General features: G+C 46.9%; 1 protein-coding gene across 1 annotated transcript in view; it reads left to right on the forward strand.

Annotated features, from left to right (window-relative positions):
- Nucleotides 1-13,720, forward strand: part of LOC140391964 (FRAS1-related extracellular matrix protein 2-like) — a 322,439-nt gene that overhangs the window by 252,537 nt on the left and 56,182 nt on the right. The window contains exons 10-13 of the mRNA XM_072477063.1: nt 1,982-2,146; nt 2,237-2,419; nt 7,715-7,845; nt 8,968-9,126. Of these exons, the coding sequence (XP_072333164.1) occupies nt 1,982-2,146; nt 2,237-2,419; nt 7,715-7,845; nt 8,968-9,126 (638 nt within the window). The remainder of the gene's footprint in view (nt 1-1,981; nt 2,147-2,236; nt 2,420-7,714; nt 7,846-8,967; nt 9,127-13,720) is intronic.

Consider the following 13,720-nt stretch of genomic DNA (forward strand, 5'->3'; position numbering starts at 1 on the left):
CCCATCCCGGTGATAGGTCAGCTGGGATCTGAGGATTTCCAGAGGGGTGGCCTGGGTGGGCTCCCAAATGACCAAAGGCTCTGTGAACATTTACAGGCCACAGTGAGCAGTCAGCAGAGTGAGCAGCCAGGGGCCCGTGACTTGTACCAAATGGGTGTGTTTACTGTAGCAATGGCAGTCTGAGGCAGGCCACTTCATGCCGAACAAGGCAGTCCTAATCCACGGAGCTGTGACAAAGTCGCTCCCCGCAGCTTCCCCGGCCCTGGCAGTCATGACCCAGCAACGGCTATAATTTGTAATAGTTTTTTCATACTTGGCTTAACTTCTCTCTCCCTCTCAGCAGCCATGGCACCCAGTCCACATTTGTAAATACTTGTAGTAAATCGTGCCCACGTGGCTTCCGCCTCAGAGAGATGAAGCACCACGGAGGCCTGGAGTATAGTGGGTCAAATGTACTAATTGCATTTAAATGCCTGCCAATACCGGGTTTGCATGCCAGCGCAGGGCACAAACCTGTTATCGCCATCAGCAAGTGACCGGAGCTTGGCGCCCGAATCAGCACTGGACGCAGACATCGATTTTGTCCAGACACTCAATTCTCCGCCCGATTGCGGTTCACATTTGCAGCGTCGCGAGGTGGTGAATTTAGCCCACTATAACACAAAATGCTCACCTCCTTAAAAGAAATCCCAATCTTCGAGATTTTGCCAGAAAGGAGATACAGAGCTTCCCGAAGGAACCGGCTTTCACATTGGTGGAGGAGGTGCTGACGACAAGGGGACTGGAGAAGGTGTACGGCGCTATTTGTGTCAGCGGTGTACGGAGCTATTTTGGAAGAGGATAAGGCACCACTGGAAGGGATCAAAGCAAAGTGGGAGGAAGAGTTGGGAGAGGTTATAGAGGAGGGGTCTGGTGTGAGGTGCTCTGGAGAGTAAATGCCTCCACCTCATGTGCGAGGTTGGGGCTGATACAGCTGAAGGTGGTATACAGAGCACACCTCACGAGGGCGAGGATGAGCCGATTCTTTGAAGGAGTAGAAGATGTGTGTGAGCGTTGCGGGAGGGCCCCGCTAATCACGTTCATATGTTTTGGTCCTGTCCAAAGCTAGAGGATTACTGGAAGTAGGTTTTTAGGGTAATTTCCAAGGTGGTGCATGTGAAACTGGACCCGGGTCCCCGGGAGGCCATATTCGGGGTGTCGGAACAGCCAGGGTTGGAAACGGGTGCGGAGACAGATATCGTAGCCTTCGCCTCGTTGATCGCCCGAAGGCGGATCCTGTTGGGATGGAGAGCAGCCTCTCCACCCTGTGCCCTGGCGTGGCGCGGGGACCTGTTGGAATTCTTGACTCTTGAGAAGGTTAAGTTGAACTGAGGGGAAGGACGGAGGGGTTCTACAAGTCATGGGCATTATTCATTATGCACTTTCAAGAACTGGATAACATCGAACATTAGTTGGGGGGGATGGGTGGGAGGGTTGGGGGGAGGGGGCTGTGTGTATTAAGGGTGACTATGGGTAATCCCTGATTCCTTTTTGTCATTTGGTTATGTAAACATGAGGGCTAATGTTTGAGGGTTGGTGGGAGGATGGGATCGTTGTTATTGTTATGGGGATTGACATATTTGTTGCTGATTATTGTTTATTGTTGGTGGGTGTAAATTTGGGAGAAAAAGTGAAAAAGGAGAATACATTTTTTTTTTAAAGAAATCCCGTTCTTAGTAGAATAGGGATCTTAAATAACGGGAGGGGAGTGTATTTAGTACAAATGTTTATTAAGCAGTTGTGTTACATCACTTGCAGGCATTTCTACTCTTTTGCTATTGTTTGTATTGAAGACTCCTTTCCTTGAACGTTAGAAAATCAGATTGTATTTTTTCAATGTAATGAAAGCTTACTTTAAATAGAAACCATTTATGTTTTGCAAAAATGGAAAGCTAATGAGTAGCATTGTAAGTGTCTCATGACATTCTGTCATATTTCACAGGTGAAATTGAGAAACCCTGCACTGTGACTTTAAACGACGATACAATACATGAGGAAGATGAGGATCTACGATTGGTGCTTGGTACTCCAAAGAGCGAGTCCCCATTTGGTGCTTCAATTGGTGAAAAGAATGAAACAGTGATAAAAATCATGGATGGCGCAGACAGTGAGAAGCATCAATGTGTAGTTTCAAATTGAATTGGGTTTATTCCATTTTTCATGGGCAGTATTAACGATCCTTGCTCTTTTCCTACAGAGGCTATTATTAAATTTGGAGAGACCAAATTTAGTATCAGTGAACCTAAAGAACCCGGACAGATTGCAGTTGTAAAAATTCCAGTGCTTCGCCTTGGAGACAGTTCAAAAGTTTCTATTGTACGAATCCACACAAAAGATGGTTCTGCCATCTCGGGAGAAGACTACCATCCCTTGTCAGAAGGTACATGATTATATGAAGTCGTTCATAGTTTCCCTGAAAGTCTAATTCTGTCTTACGTTTCAGGCACTTATGAAGTAAATGTGAAGTGCCCTGCAGCAAGAAGCTTTGGAGTAGTCTGGAACATGATTCGACCTGTTTTGAGCATGGCTTTTGTGCATTTTGACAGTTATTTAGTCTGAAGAAAAGGTCTGGGAAGTGGTCAATGAGATTACCCATGATAAAAAAAGTAATAGAAAGCCTGTTGTTTGAAGTAATTATAAATAGTTAAAAAGTTTAATTTTAAGCATTTTTAATTATGAGATGTATATTGTAATTGAGGAAAATAGGGCAATATCTTGTTTTAACTATTTAAACGATTGACTATTTTTGCACAGTCATACAATATCTTCCATCAGTACTGAATTTATCAGTTTGCTTTCAAGGAGGGATTAATTCCAGTTTAAAATAAAAGGAGGGCGGCATGGTGGCACAGTGGTTAGCACTGCTGCATCACAGCGCTGGGGACCCAGGTTCGATCCCAGCCCTGGGTCACTGTCCGTGTGAGTTTGCTCATTCTCTTGTGTCTGCGCGGGTTTCACCCTCACAACCCAAAGATGTGCAGGTTAGGTGGATTGGCCACACTAAATTGCCCCTTAATTGGAAAAAAAAATTGGTAACTCTAAATTTAAATAAATAAATAATTAATTCATTAATTCATTAATTATTTTTTTTAAAGAGCTGAAAGTAGGCAGCCATTCTGGTGGAATACTGCCGTAACTTTGACCACACAGAGGAGCGGGATATGATTGATCTCTGTGTTCAACAGGAGTTTGCTATTTTCGCTCAGAATTTTAAAATATTTCTGTGGTGCAGAGTTGATGATTCCTGTGTGATATATCTCTTTGTATACATGTTCAGTAACCTAACAATGTGCAGATCCAAAAAAGGCCACTGCAATCTAGTTAGCTACTCCCAACATATAAAATATCATACTGTGACCTATCTCCAATAACCATGAATCAATTCTGTAAATAAAAAACTTGTCAATCTTCCTCCCTAAGATTATCTTCCATCATTGCTTCATGGGCCATTCATCCTTGAGTAATAATTAAGATAAAAGATAAAAATGTGAATCTGCCTCATGTGAAATGTGAGGTTGACTGGTTTGTAATGTAATGTATTTTGATGTATGTTCCTCCTAATAATAACACAACTGGTATTCTTAAAGGGACTTGCAAGTCGGTCACTCTTTTGGATCATGAATCTCTTTCCTGCAAATTCACCAATGTCACCATGTCAAGTGAATTGTGAAAAACATCAGCTCATCAGCAGCTCAGTCTTTAATATAGTTAAACTTTCAAAAGGGCTTCAGCAGCATTCACAAATACAATCTGTTCATGTTCACCCTGGCAACAACTTTATGGTATTAAACTATCAGCTGCCTGAAATGATGGCACCTTTCTATTTATATTCTGGATAACGCTCTGCAGTGTACTTTCCGGTTGAATCAGTAACATTGTTAGAAAGTTGGCGTATCATTTGGTATGCCCTTATTGAAGGAGTGGCAGTCTAAATATGGAAGTAATTCAGGCCATTGTGCTGAACACTTGTTGTTCATTTGCTTGACTGATTTGACTTAGTTCACTTTAATAATTCACAGACAGCTAGGCTTTCACATAATTATCTCTCTTAATCAGAGGGCCCTTTTGTGGTCACAGTGCATCCCCTGTCTGTCCTCTTCTGAAGTTAGTGGCTCAATGCCTGATTTTTGCCCACTAACCATCCTGCTCTCAATATGATGATCAGGAAGCAACCACCCATTTTCAACTAGAAGCATACAACCCACCACAATGGATGTAGATGCACTGGCAGCGGGAGTGCACATTCAGAAAGATTTAAAGGTTAAATTGGTTTATTCAAATTAGAGTCCTGCTTGGCCTCTTTTCGAATGCCTCAGTGTTTCATTCACCATCTGCTTAACTCACACTGCTCCATGTATCACTAACTGGCAGGAAGGCCCCCATACTCCGGGCCAGAGAGAGAAATCCTGGGCCCTGGTGCTTCTCCTGTTTCCAAGTCCTCCTTCCCTGCCTTTAACCCTACCCCTCAATCATGCATGATATTTTTTCCCCTTTTCAATATTCACCAATCAATCCATCAAACAATCAAAGCAAGGTCCCAGTAAAGTGATGACGCTCATTGTTGGCATCTGGTTGCAAATGTTATGCGGTATATATGCACAGCAGGGGTAATTGACCAGCAATGATATAATGCAGTCTTAATTTTTAATAATAATAATGAAGTTACTGTGAAAAGCCCCTGGTCGCCACATTCTGCGCCTGTTCGGGCTGGCCTGTACGGAATTGAACCCGCGCTGCTGGCATTGTTCTGCATTACAAGCCAGCTGTTTAGCCCACTGCTAAACCAGCCCCTGAGTGGTTCACAAAGACTGAGTGGTTCACAATTGTATCTGTGTTTTCTTCATCAGCAAGCCTGAAGACTCTGCTGATTGCTGCTTCTCACTAAAATATGGATGGAATTTTCCAGTCCCACAGCCACATGTTTCTCGACAGCACGCCATTCGCTGACGGGGATTCTCTCTTCCTGTCTCTTGTCAATGAGATTTCCCATTGAAGCCACCTCACGCCTCCAGGAAACTCGTGGGCAGAGGTGTGCTGTCAGTGGGAAAAGAGAATTCCAGCGGCCAGAGAATTCCGAGCTATATGTTCAATATCTACTGTGCAACACAACTCTGTCACCATTTTTTAATACCTCCAAAAATTCATTAAAAGCCCCAAGATAGAGTGGGATATTAGGTTAATAAACAAAAGGACAAAATTGAAATCAATGGAAAAGGCTCTTGAGAATCATATGAAGTATCAAACAGGCTACTGATTCACTCTGAGCCCAACACGCACTCCTGTCCTGGCAATTTCACCCTCGAAAGCTTGCTCACAGGAAGCTTCCATCATCAACAAAATAAACAGAACTCCAACCATGATTCCATCTTCTGTTTGCACGATAATTATGGATAACAAATGGCATCTGGCCCAGTTCATCTCATCAATCCAGAATGCCATACAAATATATGTATTGTGGGCCATTTGGCAATTTGAGCTTACTCTACCATTTGATAATATTGTCTACATTAACCCTGTGACCATGGCCTGGATTTTCACTAAATCAAGATGGCTCGGGAGCCCTTTTAAAAAATGGGGGGCAGGTCCTGATTCTGGATTCCCATTCCCAGGCTGTCTGATTTTCAGAGTGCTTTTAAAGGGCGTGGAATGATTCTTCTCAAAAGTCTGCAAAAATAATGACTGGCTTCACTGCAAGGATATACATGCCCTACTCCTCTGCAATTTTCATGGAGTTCAGTCAGTTTTTAAAAGAGTCGTGGTTCACGCCTTCTCAGAGGAGTTGTGAAGCATAGCCGGCATGAGGGAATGTTTAAAATAAAATAAGTTCAGATGGTCTTCCTCATGCCCCCTATGCCAAATAACACAACCCCTTCTCCCCATCCAATTCCCCATGGACCCACATACACCCTATTCCAAGTTCTGTCCTTTCATTCACACCCTATAGCCCCTCATGCCCTGCATGCAAAGCTATAGCACATCCATGCCCATTGACCTATATACACTATATAGAACCAATGAACCCTATAGTGACAGTAGTAAGTGTTCTTTAAACTTTTAAAAGGTAATTTGTCCATAACTCTCGACTATGTTGAAAAAATGTCCAGACCCTTTAAAATATCAATAACAAAAACCTAAATGTCTTGAAACCACTTAAAGTTCTATAAATAAACATTGTGGAATTGACAGCAGAGATCTGGGGACCTGAGCTGTCAATCAATGTTTTTTTCTGGGGTGTAGGTGTTTCACACTTAATGGTTGTCTGGGCTCTTAGCCAAGCCTTGCATATGTCATTCTTGCATAAATTTCTAAACCAATAACTGCTGCTTTGCACCATCTTTCATACGCAAGCCTATTTTCACAAGTATCAGCAGCAGGCTGTTTGAACATGAGTGATATAACCAATCTGATCCTGACTTCACTAACTAGCCACATACACACTTTCCAGAATGTGTCACTGGTTAATGATCAAGGACAACTCTTTACCTGACTTTCCAGCACAGTTACCCAGTCAGTTGTAGCATCAGCTCCGTTGTCCTTTCTAAGACCATGAATACATGGAAATAAAGCCCTAGGGCCTTTCAGTGCTGTGTGACTCACTTAATGAACACTTAAGGGCATCATTCTAACTTTGCGATAGTTTACTTGAAAAGGGGTGGGAGGACCACGCCATACAGAAAGCCCAGCAGCAGGCTAATTTGAGTTTTGGAAGCATCGGGGAGAGGCGTACTTCCTTTGTAGGTCTCCTGAACCCATTGGAGGCATTCCACCCTCAATGCCATTTCCCCTACCCCTGCACTAACCCCTCCCAAGACCTCTTGAACCTGACCCCCTCATAGACCCCTCCCACAACCTCTTGAACCCGACCCCTCACACGTCTACCCTGGACTAGAGTTGGCTCCCCAACCTGGTGTGACTGCCTGTAATCCCATTAGTGGCCACTACTCCTGGTTTTCGCTTTTGGAACTTCAGAACTGCCAACCATACGATTGCTTTCATCTCGATTTAGGAGCAGAAATCTTGCTTAAAGCAATTAATGCTGCACCCAGGCGCAGTTGTAAGGCCTAACTGAGACAATATCCTATCCACTTTTTAGTAAGGTAATGTAGAGCAGATTACATGGGGCAGCACGGTAGCACAGTGTCTAGCACTGTGGCTTCACAACGCCAGGATCCCAGGTTCGATTCCCCGCTGGATCACTGTCTGTGCGGAGTCTGCACATTCTTCCCGTGTCTGCGTGGGTTTCCTCCGGGTGCTCCGGTTTTCTCCCACAGTCCAAAGACGTGCAGGTTAGGTAGATTGGCCATTCTAAATTGCCCTTTGTATCCAAAAAGTATAGGAGGCGTTATTGGGTTACGGGGCTAGGGTGGAAGTGAGGGTTTAAGTGGGTCGGTGCAGACTCAATGGGCCGAATGGCCTCCTTCTGCACTCTTTATGTTCTATGTAAAGTTGTACCTTGGCTTTGTTCATTGACAAATTTCATGTATTTTAGAGTGCTGATTAAATCTGGTACTATAAAACACTAATCTTTCTATTGCTGCATTAAAAATACTAAAGACGTATTCAGTGTTGTGCAAAAATAGGTTTTCCGTGGTTTGAATGAAAATTTTGTAATCCTTTTAAGTGGAGATGTATACTGACTACCCCTTCCTCATTAATTTTTTTTTATTGATTTCAGAAATTGAATTTAAGGAAAGTGAAACTCAGCACTTTGTGGAAGTTGAGGTGCTGTACGACGGAGTGAGAGAAATGCGAGAGGCCTTCACCATCCACCTGAAACCTGATGAGAACATGGTGGCAGAAACTCAGGTACACAGGCAGGAGAAAAGAATGCTTCCAACTTAACAATAGGCTTACTAAGGAGATTAAAATGTTAATGAAAGCCTTTAATTTTGAGTGATGCAAGCACATAGAGGGAAATACTATCTGCTACTTCAGGTTAAATCTAATGTCCGACAAGGAATTCTTGTAGTACTGTTGCACTGTACACAGAATAGCAACTTCTTGAGGAATTGCTCTTCCATAATTCCTTTGTGACCAGTGCAGTCAAATGGCATGGTAACAGTGGACGAGATAATATCTATTTTCCTTAGCATCCAAACTTTCTTCTCGTACTCGTCATCATACTCTTTCCCAATGTTACTTCAGATGTGCTCAGGGAAATGGTGCAACCACATAATCCAAGCTCTCGTTGAACCATCCTGGCCACAGCAAAACATTCCAGCTTTATAAAAATTGTCTTCCCTCGCTGAATAGTAGCCAAATCATTTGCTATCTAGGTCGGTGCTGTACTTTTCAGATTTGTACATTTGAAATATTGATCTACTAAGTCGAATGCCACTGTATGTGATTAACACATGACCTAGAGTCAGCAGAGATTGATGCACAGACAGACCTTAATTATGTCACTTACAGATCACTTTATTCTGCCTTGAAGAGAAATGCAAATTCCTTGATTCAATGATCTGCTCTTGCACCCCTTTAGAATTGCACCCTTTAGTTTGTATTGCCTCTCTTCATTCTTGCCAACAAAATGTTTAATTTCACACTTGGTTACATTAAATCTAATCTTTCCCTTGTCCACCAGACTGTTTATGTGTTCTTGAAGTCTATCATTGCTCTTATCATCTCACAGTTAACAATGCTTCCAAGCTTTGTGTCATCTGCAGATTTTGAAATTGTGTCCTACACATCCAAGTCCCGAAGCTAACTTTGTGCCCTTGCTGTCACTTTCATCCCATGATCTTCAACTGTGCTATCAGGAATCCACATACTGAACCTGTGCTTGACTCTCTGATTGTTTTGGAGAGTTCACAACAAATTTGCCCATGTTGATGAGCAGATCGCAAAAAAAGTAAACGGTGCCTTTGATGTAGCTGTAATGCTTTCTTCAGCAACATACCACTGATACCTCTTTATGTTGTTTTCCAGATAAGCAAAGCAATTGTATACATTGAGGAGATGAACAGCATGGCTGATGTCACATTCCCATCAGTCCCGCAAGTTGTCTCACTGCTTATATATGACGATACATCCAGAACAAAAGAAAACCCTGGCCCCCCAGCAGGCTATCCTGTTGTCTGTGTTACAGTACGTATTATCCGGTAACGTGATGATGTTGTCATAACTTTTATAGTGCAGAAAACATGGCCAGGATTTTTTAATTAGTACAGAGTCCAGATTGAAGGTGAGTAATTTGGTGTCGCCAGTCTCCATGCTGGTTCACCAACACAATCCCAACCTGATCCATTTTCAATTAGGGCGGTTTGGGGTCAGATTGACTGACCACCAGGAAGCAGCAGGCAGCCAATTATTGGTAATCACAGGCTCTTTAATGCCCTTCCCCACGCCAGCTGGGTCTTCAATGTGGGTGACCCACATCAGCACAGACCATGTCCAGGCCAATGTGGTGTAAGGGAGGAAAGTGAGAGTGGTTGAGGAGCGATAGATAATGTCAGGGTCCATCGCCCCTCCGTCCTGAACCATAACAGCAGCCAGGTCACAGCAGCGGCCACTGGTCATCCCCTTGATATTGTTGCCCTTCGAAGATCGTGGCCTTGCAGCTGTTTTATGCAGTTACAGTCTTTTTGTTCTTTCTCTTTATATTCAGATTGGCAGCCCCTAACTCCACCAGCGGGGCTGCCAAGTACTGAGTGCTGGGGTGCTCCCTTTGTCGGGTGCCCATGCCTGATTGGACGGTGAACCCACTCCCTGGCCTTTATTTGACTGCAGCTTTGAAAATTGCAGTGGGCATGTGTAAAGGAGGCTGATACCTGCAAATAGCCCCATTTCCCATTCCCGATCCCTGATTGGAAACCCAGTCCCTTATGCCAAAATTTCTACCTTTGCCTCAATTATAAATTAAAACAATGTCAAATATTGCAACACAAAGGCAATTGTGGATCTTCCAAACCTATTTTCTTTTTAAAAAAAATATATTTATTAAAGTTTTTTACCAACACCATTTTTTTCCCCTTACAAACAATAACCCCCCCCCCCCCCCCCCCCCCCGTAACAAAATAACACGAAATCGCACTGAGCAAGATATATACATGGTAAAATGGTATATTTACATAACTTTATGCACTGGCTCTCTCCCGCACGTGCCAGATTCCCCCACCCTTCATGTTATCTCCTGCTCCTCCATCCCCCCCCAAGCAATCCCCCATTCCCCCCCCCCCCAGGGTTGCTGCTGCTGCTGACCAACCTTCCTCTAACGCTCCGCGAGATAGTCTAGAAACGGTTGCCACCGCCTGTAGAACCCCCGTGCAGACCCCCTCAAGGCAAACTTGATCCTCTCCAGCTTTATGAACCCAGCCATGTCGTTTATCCAGGCCTCCACGCTAGGGGGCTTCGCCTCCTTCCACATTAGCAAGATCCTTCGCCGGGCTACTAGGGACGCAAAGGCCAGAATGCCGGCCTCTTTCGCCTCCTGCACTCCCGGCTCACTACTCCAAATATTGCTAGCCCCCAGCTTGGCTTGACCTGGACTTTCACCACCTGAGATATTGCTCCCGCCACTCCTCTCCAGAACCCCTCCAGTGCCGGGCATGACCAAAACATATGGAGATGGTTCGCTGGACTCCCTGAACACCTTCCGCATCTGTCCTCTACCCCAAAGAACCTACTCAACCTCGCCCCCGTCAAGTGCGCTCTGTGAACCACCTTAAATTGTATCAGGCTGAGCCTGGTACATGAGGAGGAGGAATTAACCCTACCCAGGGCATCAGCCCACAAACCTTCCTCGATCTCCTCCCCCAGCTCCTCCTCCCATTTACCCTTCAACTCTTCTGCTAACGCTTCCCCCTCTTCTTTCATCTCTTGGTGTATTGCCGAAACCTTGCCCTCCCCGACCCATACACCCGAGATCACCCTGTCTTGAATTTCTTGTGCCGGGAGCAACTGTCGCCTCACAAAAGCCCTCACCTGCATATATCTAAATGCATTTCCCGGGGGTAGCTCAAACTTCTCCTCCAGTGCCCCGTGGCTCGCAAATGTCCCGTCAATGAACAGGTCCCCCATTCTTCTAATCCCCGCCCGATGCCAGCCCTGGAACCCCCCGTCCATCTTCCCCGGGACAAACCGGTGGTTACCCCTGATCGGGAGCCACACCGAGGCTCCCACTGCACCCCTGTGCCGTCTCCACTGGCCCCAGATCCTTAGCGTTGCCGCCACCACCGGGCTCGTGGTATACGTTGCTGGCGAGAACGGCAGTGGTGCCATCACCAATGCCCCCAAGCTCGTTCCTTTACAGGACGCCATCTCCATCCTCTTCCATGCCACCCCTCTCCCTCTATAACCCACTTGCGGATCATCGCCACATTTGATGCCCAGTAGTAGCTCCCTAGGTTTGGCAGCGCCAACCCTCCTCGGTCCCTGCTGCGTTCCAGGAACCCTCTCCTTACCCTCTTATTCGCCCACACAAACCCCATAATACTCCTACCTACTCTCTTGAAAAAGCCCTTGGTGATCACGATGGGAAGGCACTGAAACACAAACAAAAACCTCGGAAGGACCACCATTTTTACCGACTGCACTCTACCCGCCAACGAGAGCGGTAACATGTCCCATCTTTTGAAGTCCTCCTCCATTTGGTCCACCAACCTCGTCAGATTCAGTTTATGTAGGGCCCGCCAGCTCCTGGCTATCTGGATCCCCAGATACCGAAAACTCCCCACCGCCCTCCTCAGCGGTAGGTCCCCTATCCCTCTTTCTTGGTCCCCTGCCTGTAATACAAAAAGCTCACTCTTCCCTACACTGAGCTTATAGCCCGAGAACTCCCCAAACTCCCTAAGAGTCTGCATGACCTCCACCATGCCCTCCATTGGGTCCGCCACGTACAGCAACAGGTCATCCGCATATAGCGACACCCGTTGCTCTTCTCCCCCTCGGACCACCCTCCCCCATTTATTAGACTCCCTCAGTGATATGGCCACGGGTTTGATCGCCAATGCAAACAACAGGGGGGACAGGGGGCACCCCTGCCTCGTTCCTCGGTACAGCCGAAAGTACTCCGACCTCCGCCGGTTTGTCACTACACTCGCCACCGGGGCTCTGTAAAGGAGCTTAACCCAGCTGATAAACCCTCCCCCGAACCCAAACCTACGCAGCACCTCCCAGAGGTACTCCCACTCTACTCGGTCAAAGGCCTTTTCCGCGTCCATAGCTGCCACTATCTCCGCCTCTCCCTCCTCCGATGGCATCATTATCACGTTTAAGAGCCGCCGCACATTAGTGTTTAATTGCCTGCCCTTTACGAATCCTGTCTGGTCCTCATGAATCACCCCCGGGACACAATCCTCAATCCTCGTGGCCAGCACTTTTGCCAATAACTTAGCGTCCACATTGAGGAGCGAGATCGGCCTGTACGATCCACATTGCAGTGGGTCCTTGTCTCGCTTTAGAATCAAGGAAATTGTCGCCTCCGACATTGTCGGGGGCAGGGTCCCCTCCTCTCTTGCCTCGTTAAAGGTCCTCACTAGTAGTGGGGCCAACAGATCTACGTACTTTCTGTAGAACTCCACCGGGAACCCGTCCGGCCCCGGGGCCTTCCCCGCCTGCATACTCCCCAAACCCTTGCTCAGCTCCTCCAACCCGATTGGTGCCCCCAAACCAGCCACCTCTTGCTCCTCCACCCTCGGGAACCTCAGTTGGTCTAGGAATCGTCTCATCCCCTCTTCCCCCCCCCCCCTGGGGGCTTGGATCTGTACAGCTCTTCATAGAAGGCTTTGAATACCTTGTTTATTTTCATTACACTCCGAACCGTGGCTCCCCTTCCATCTTTGATTCCCCCTATTTCCCTCGCTGCCGTCCTCTTACGGAGCTGGTGTGCCAGCATCCGACTAGCCTTTTCCCCGTACTCGTAGGTCGCCCCCTGCGCCTTCCTCCACTGTGCCTCCACCTACCCCGTGGTCAACAGGTCAAACTCCTACTGGAGCCGTCGTCTTTCCCCAAGTAATCTTTGCTCCGGGGCCTCTGCGTATCTCCTGTCCACTCTCAAAATCTCCCCCACTAACCACTCCCTTTCCATGCCCTCTGTCTTCTCCCTATGAGCCCTGATGGAGATTAGCTCTCCCCTGATCACCGCCTTCAACGCCTCCCATACCATCCCCACTCGCACCTCCCCGTTGTCGTTGGCCTCCAAGTACCTTTCGATACACCCCCTCACCTTCCCACACACCACCTCATCTGCCAGCAGTCCCACATCCAGCCGCCACAGCGGACGTTGGTCCCTCTCCTCTCCAGTCCCATTTCCACCCAGTGCGGGGCGTGGTCCGAAACGGCTATGGCCGAATACTCCGTCCCCTCCACCCTCGGGATGAGCACCCTGCCCAGAACAAAGAAATCTATCCGGGAGTAGGCTTTGTGCACGTCGGAGAAGAAGAAAATTCCCTGGCCTGCGGTCTTGCAAACCTCCATGGGTCCACTCCCCCATCTGATCCATAAACCCCCTGAGAACCTTGGCCGCCGCCGGCCTCTTTCCCGTCCTTGATCTGGAGCGGTCCAGATGGCTAGTCGGCAGGGGGGTGGGGTGGGGAGAGCCCCTCCAATCCGGCTGATAATGTGGAACGTGAGGGGCCTGAATGGGCCGGTGAAGAGGGCTCGAGTGTTCGCGCACTTGAAGGGACTGAAGGCAGACGTGGCTATGCTCCAAGAGACACACCTGAAGGTGGCGGACCAGGTC

Source organism: Scyliorhinus torazame, chromosome 15 (assembly GCF_047496885.1).
Source record: "Scyliorhinus torazame isolate Kashiwa2021f chromosome 15, sScyTor2.1, whole genome shotgun sequence".
NCBI classification, from domain to species: domain Eukaryota; kingdom Metazoa; phylum Chordata; class Chondrichthyes; order Carcharhiniformes; family Scyliorhinidae; genus Scyliorhinus; species Scyliorhinus torazame.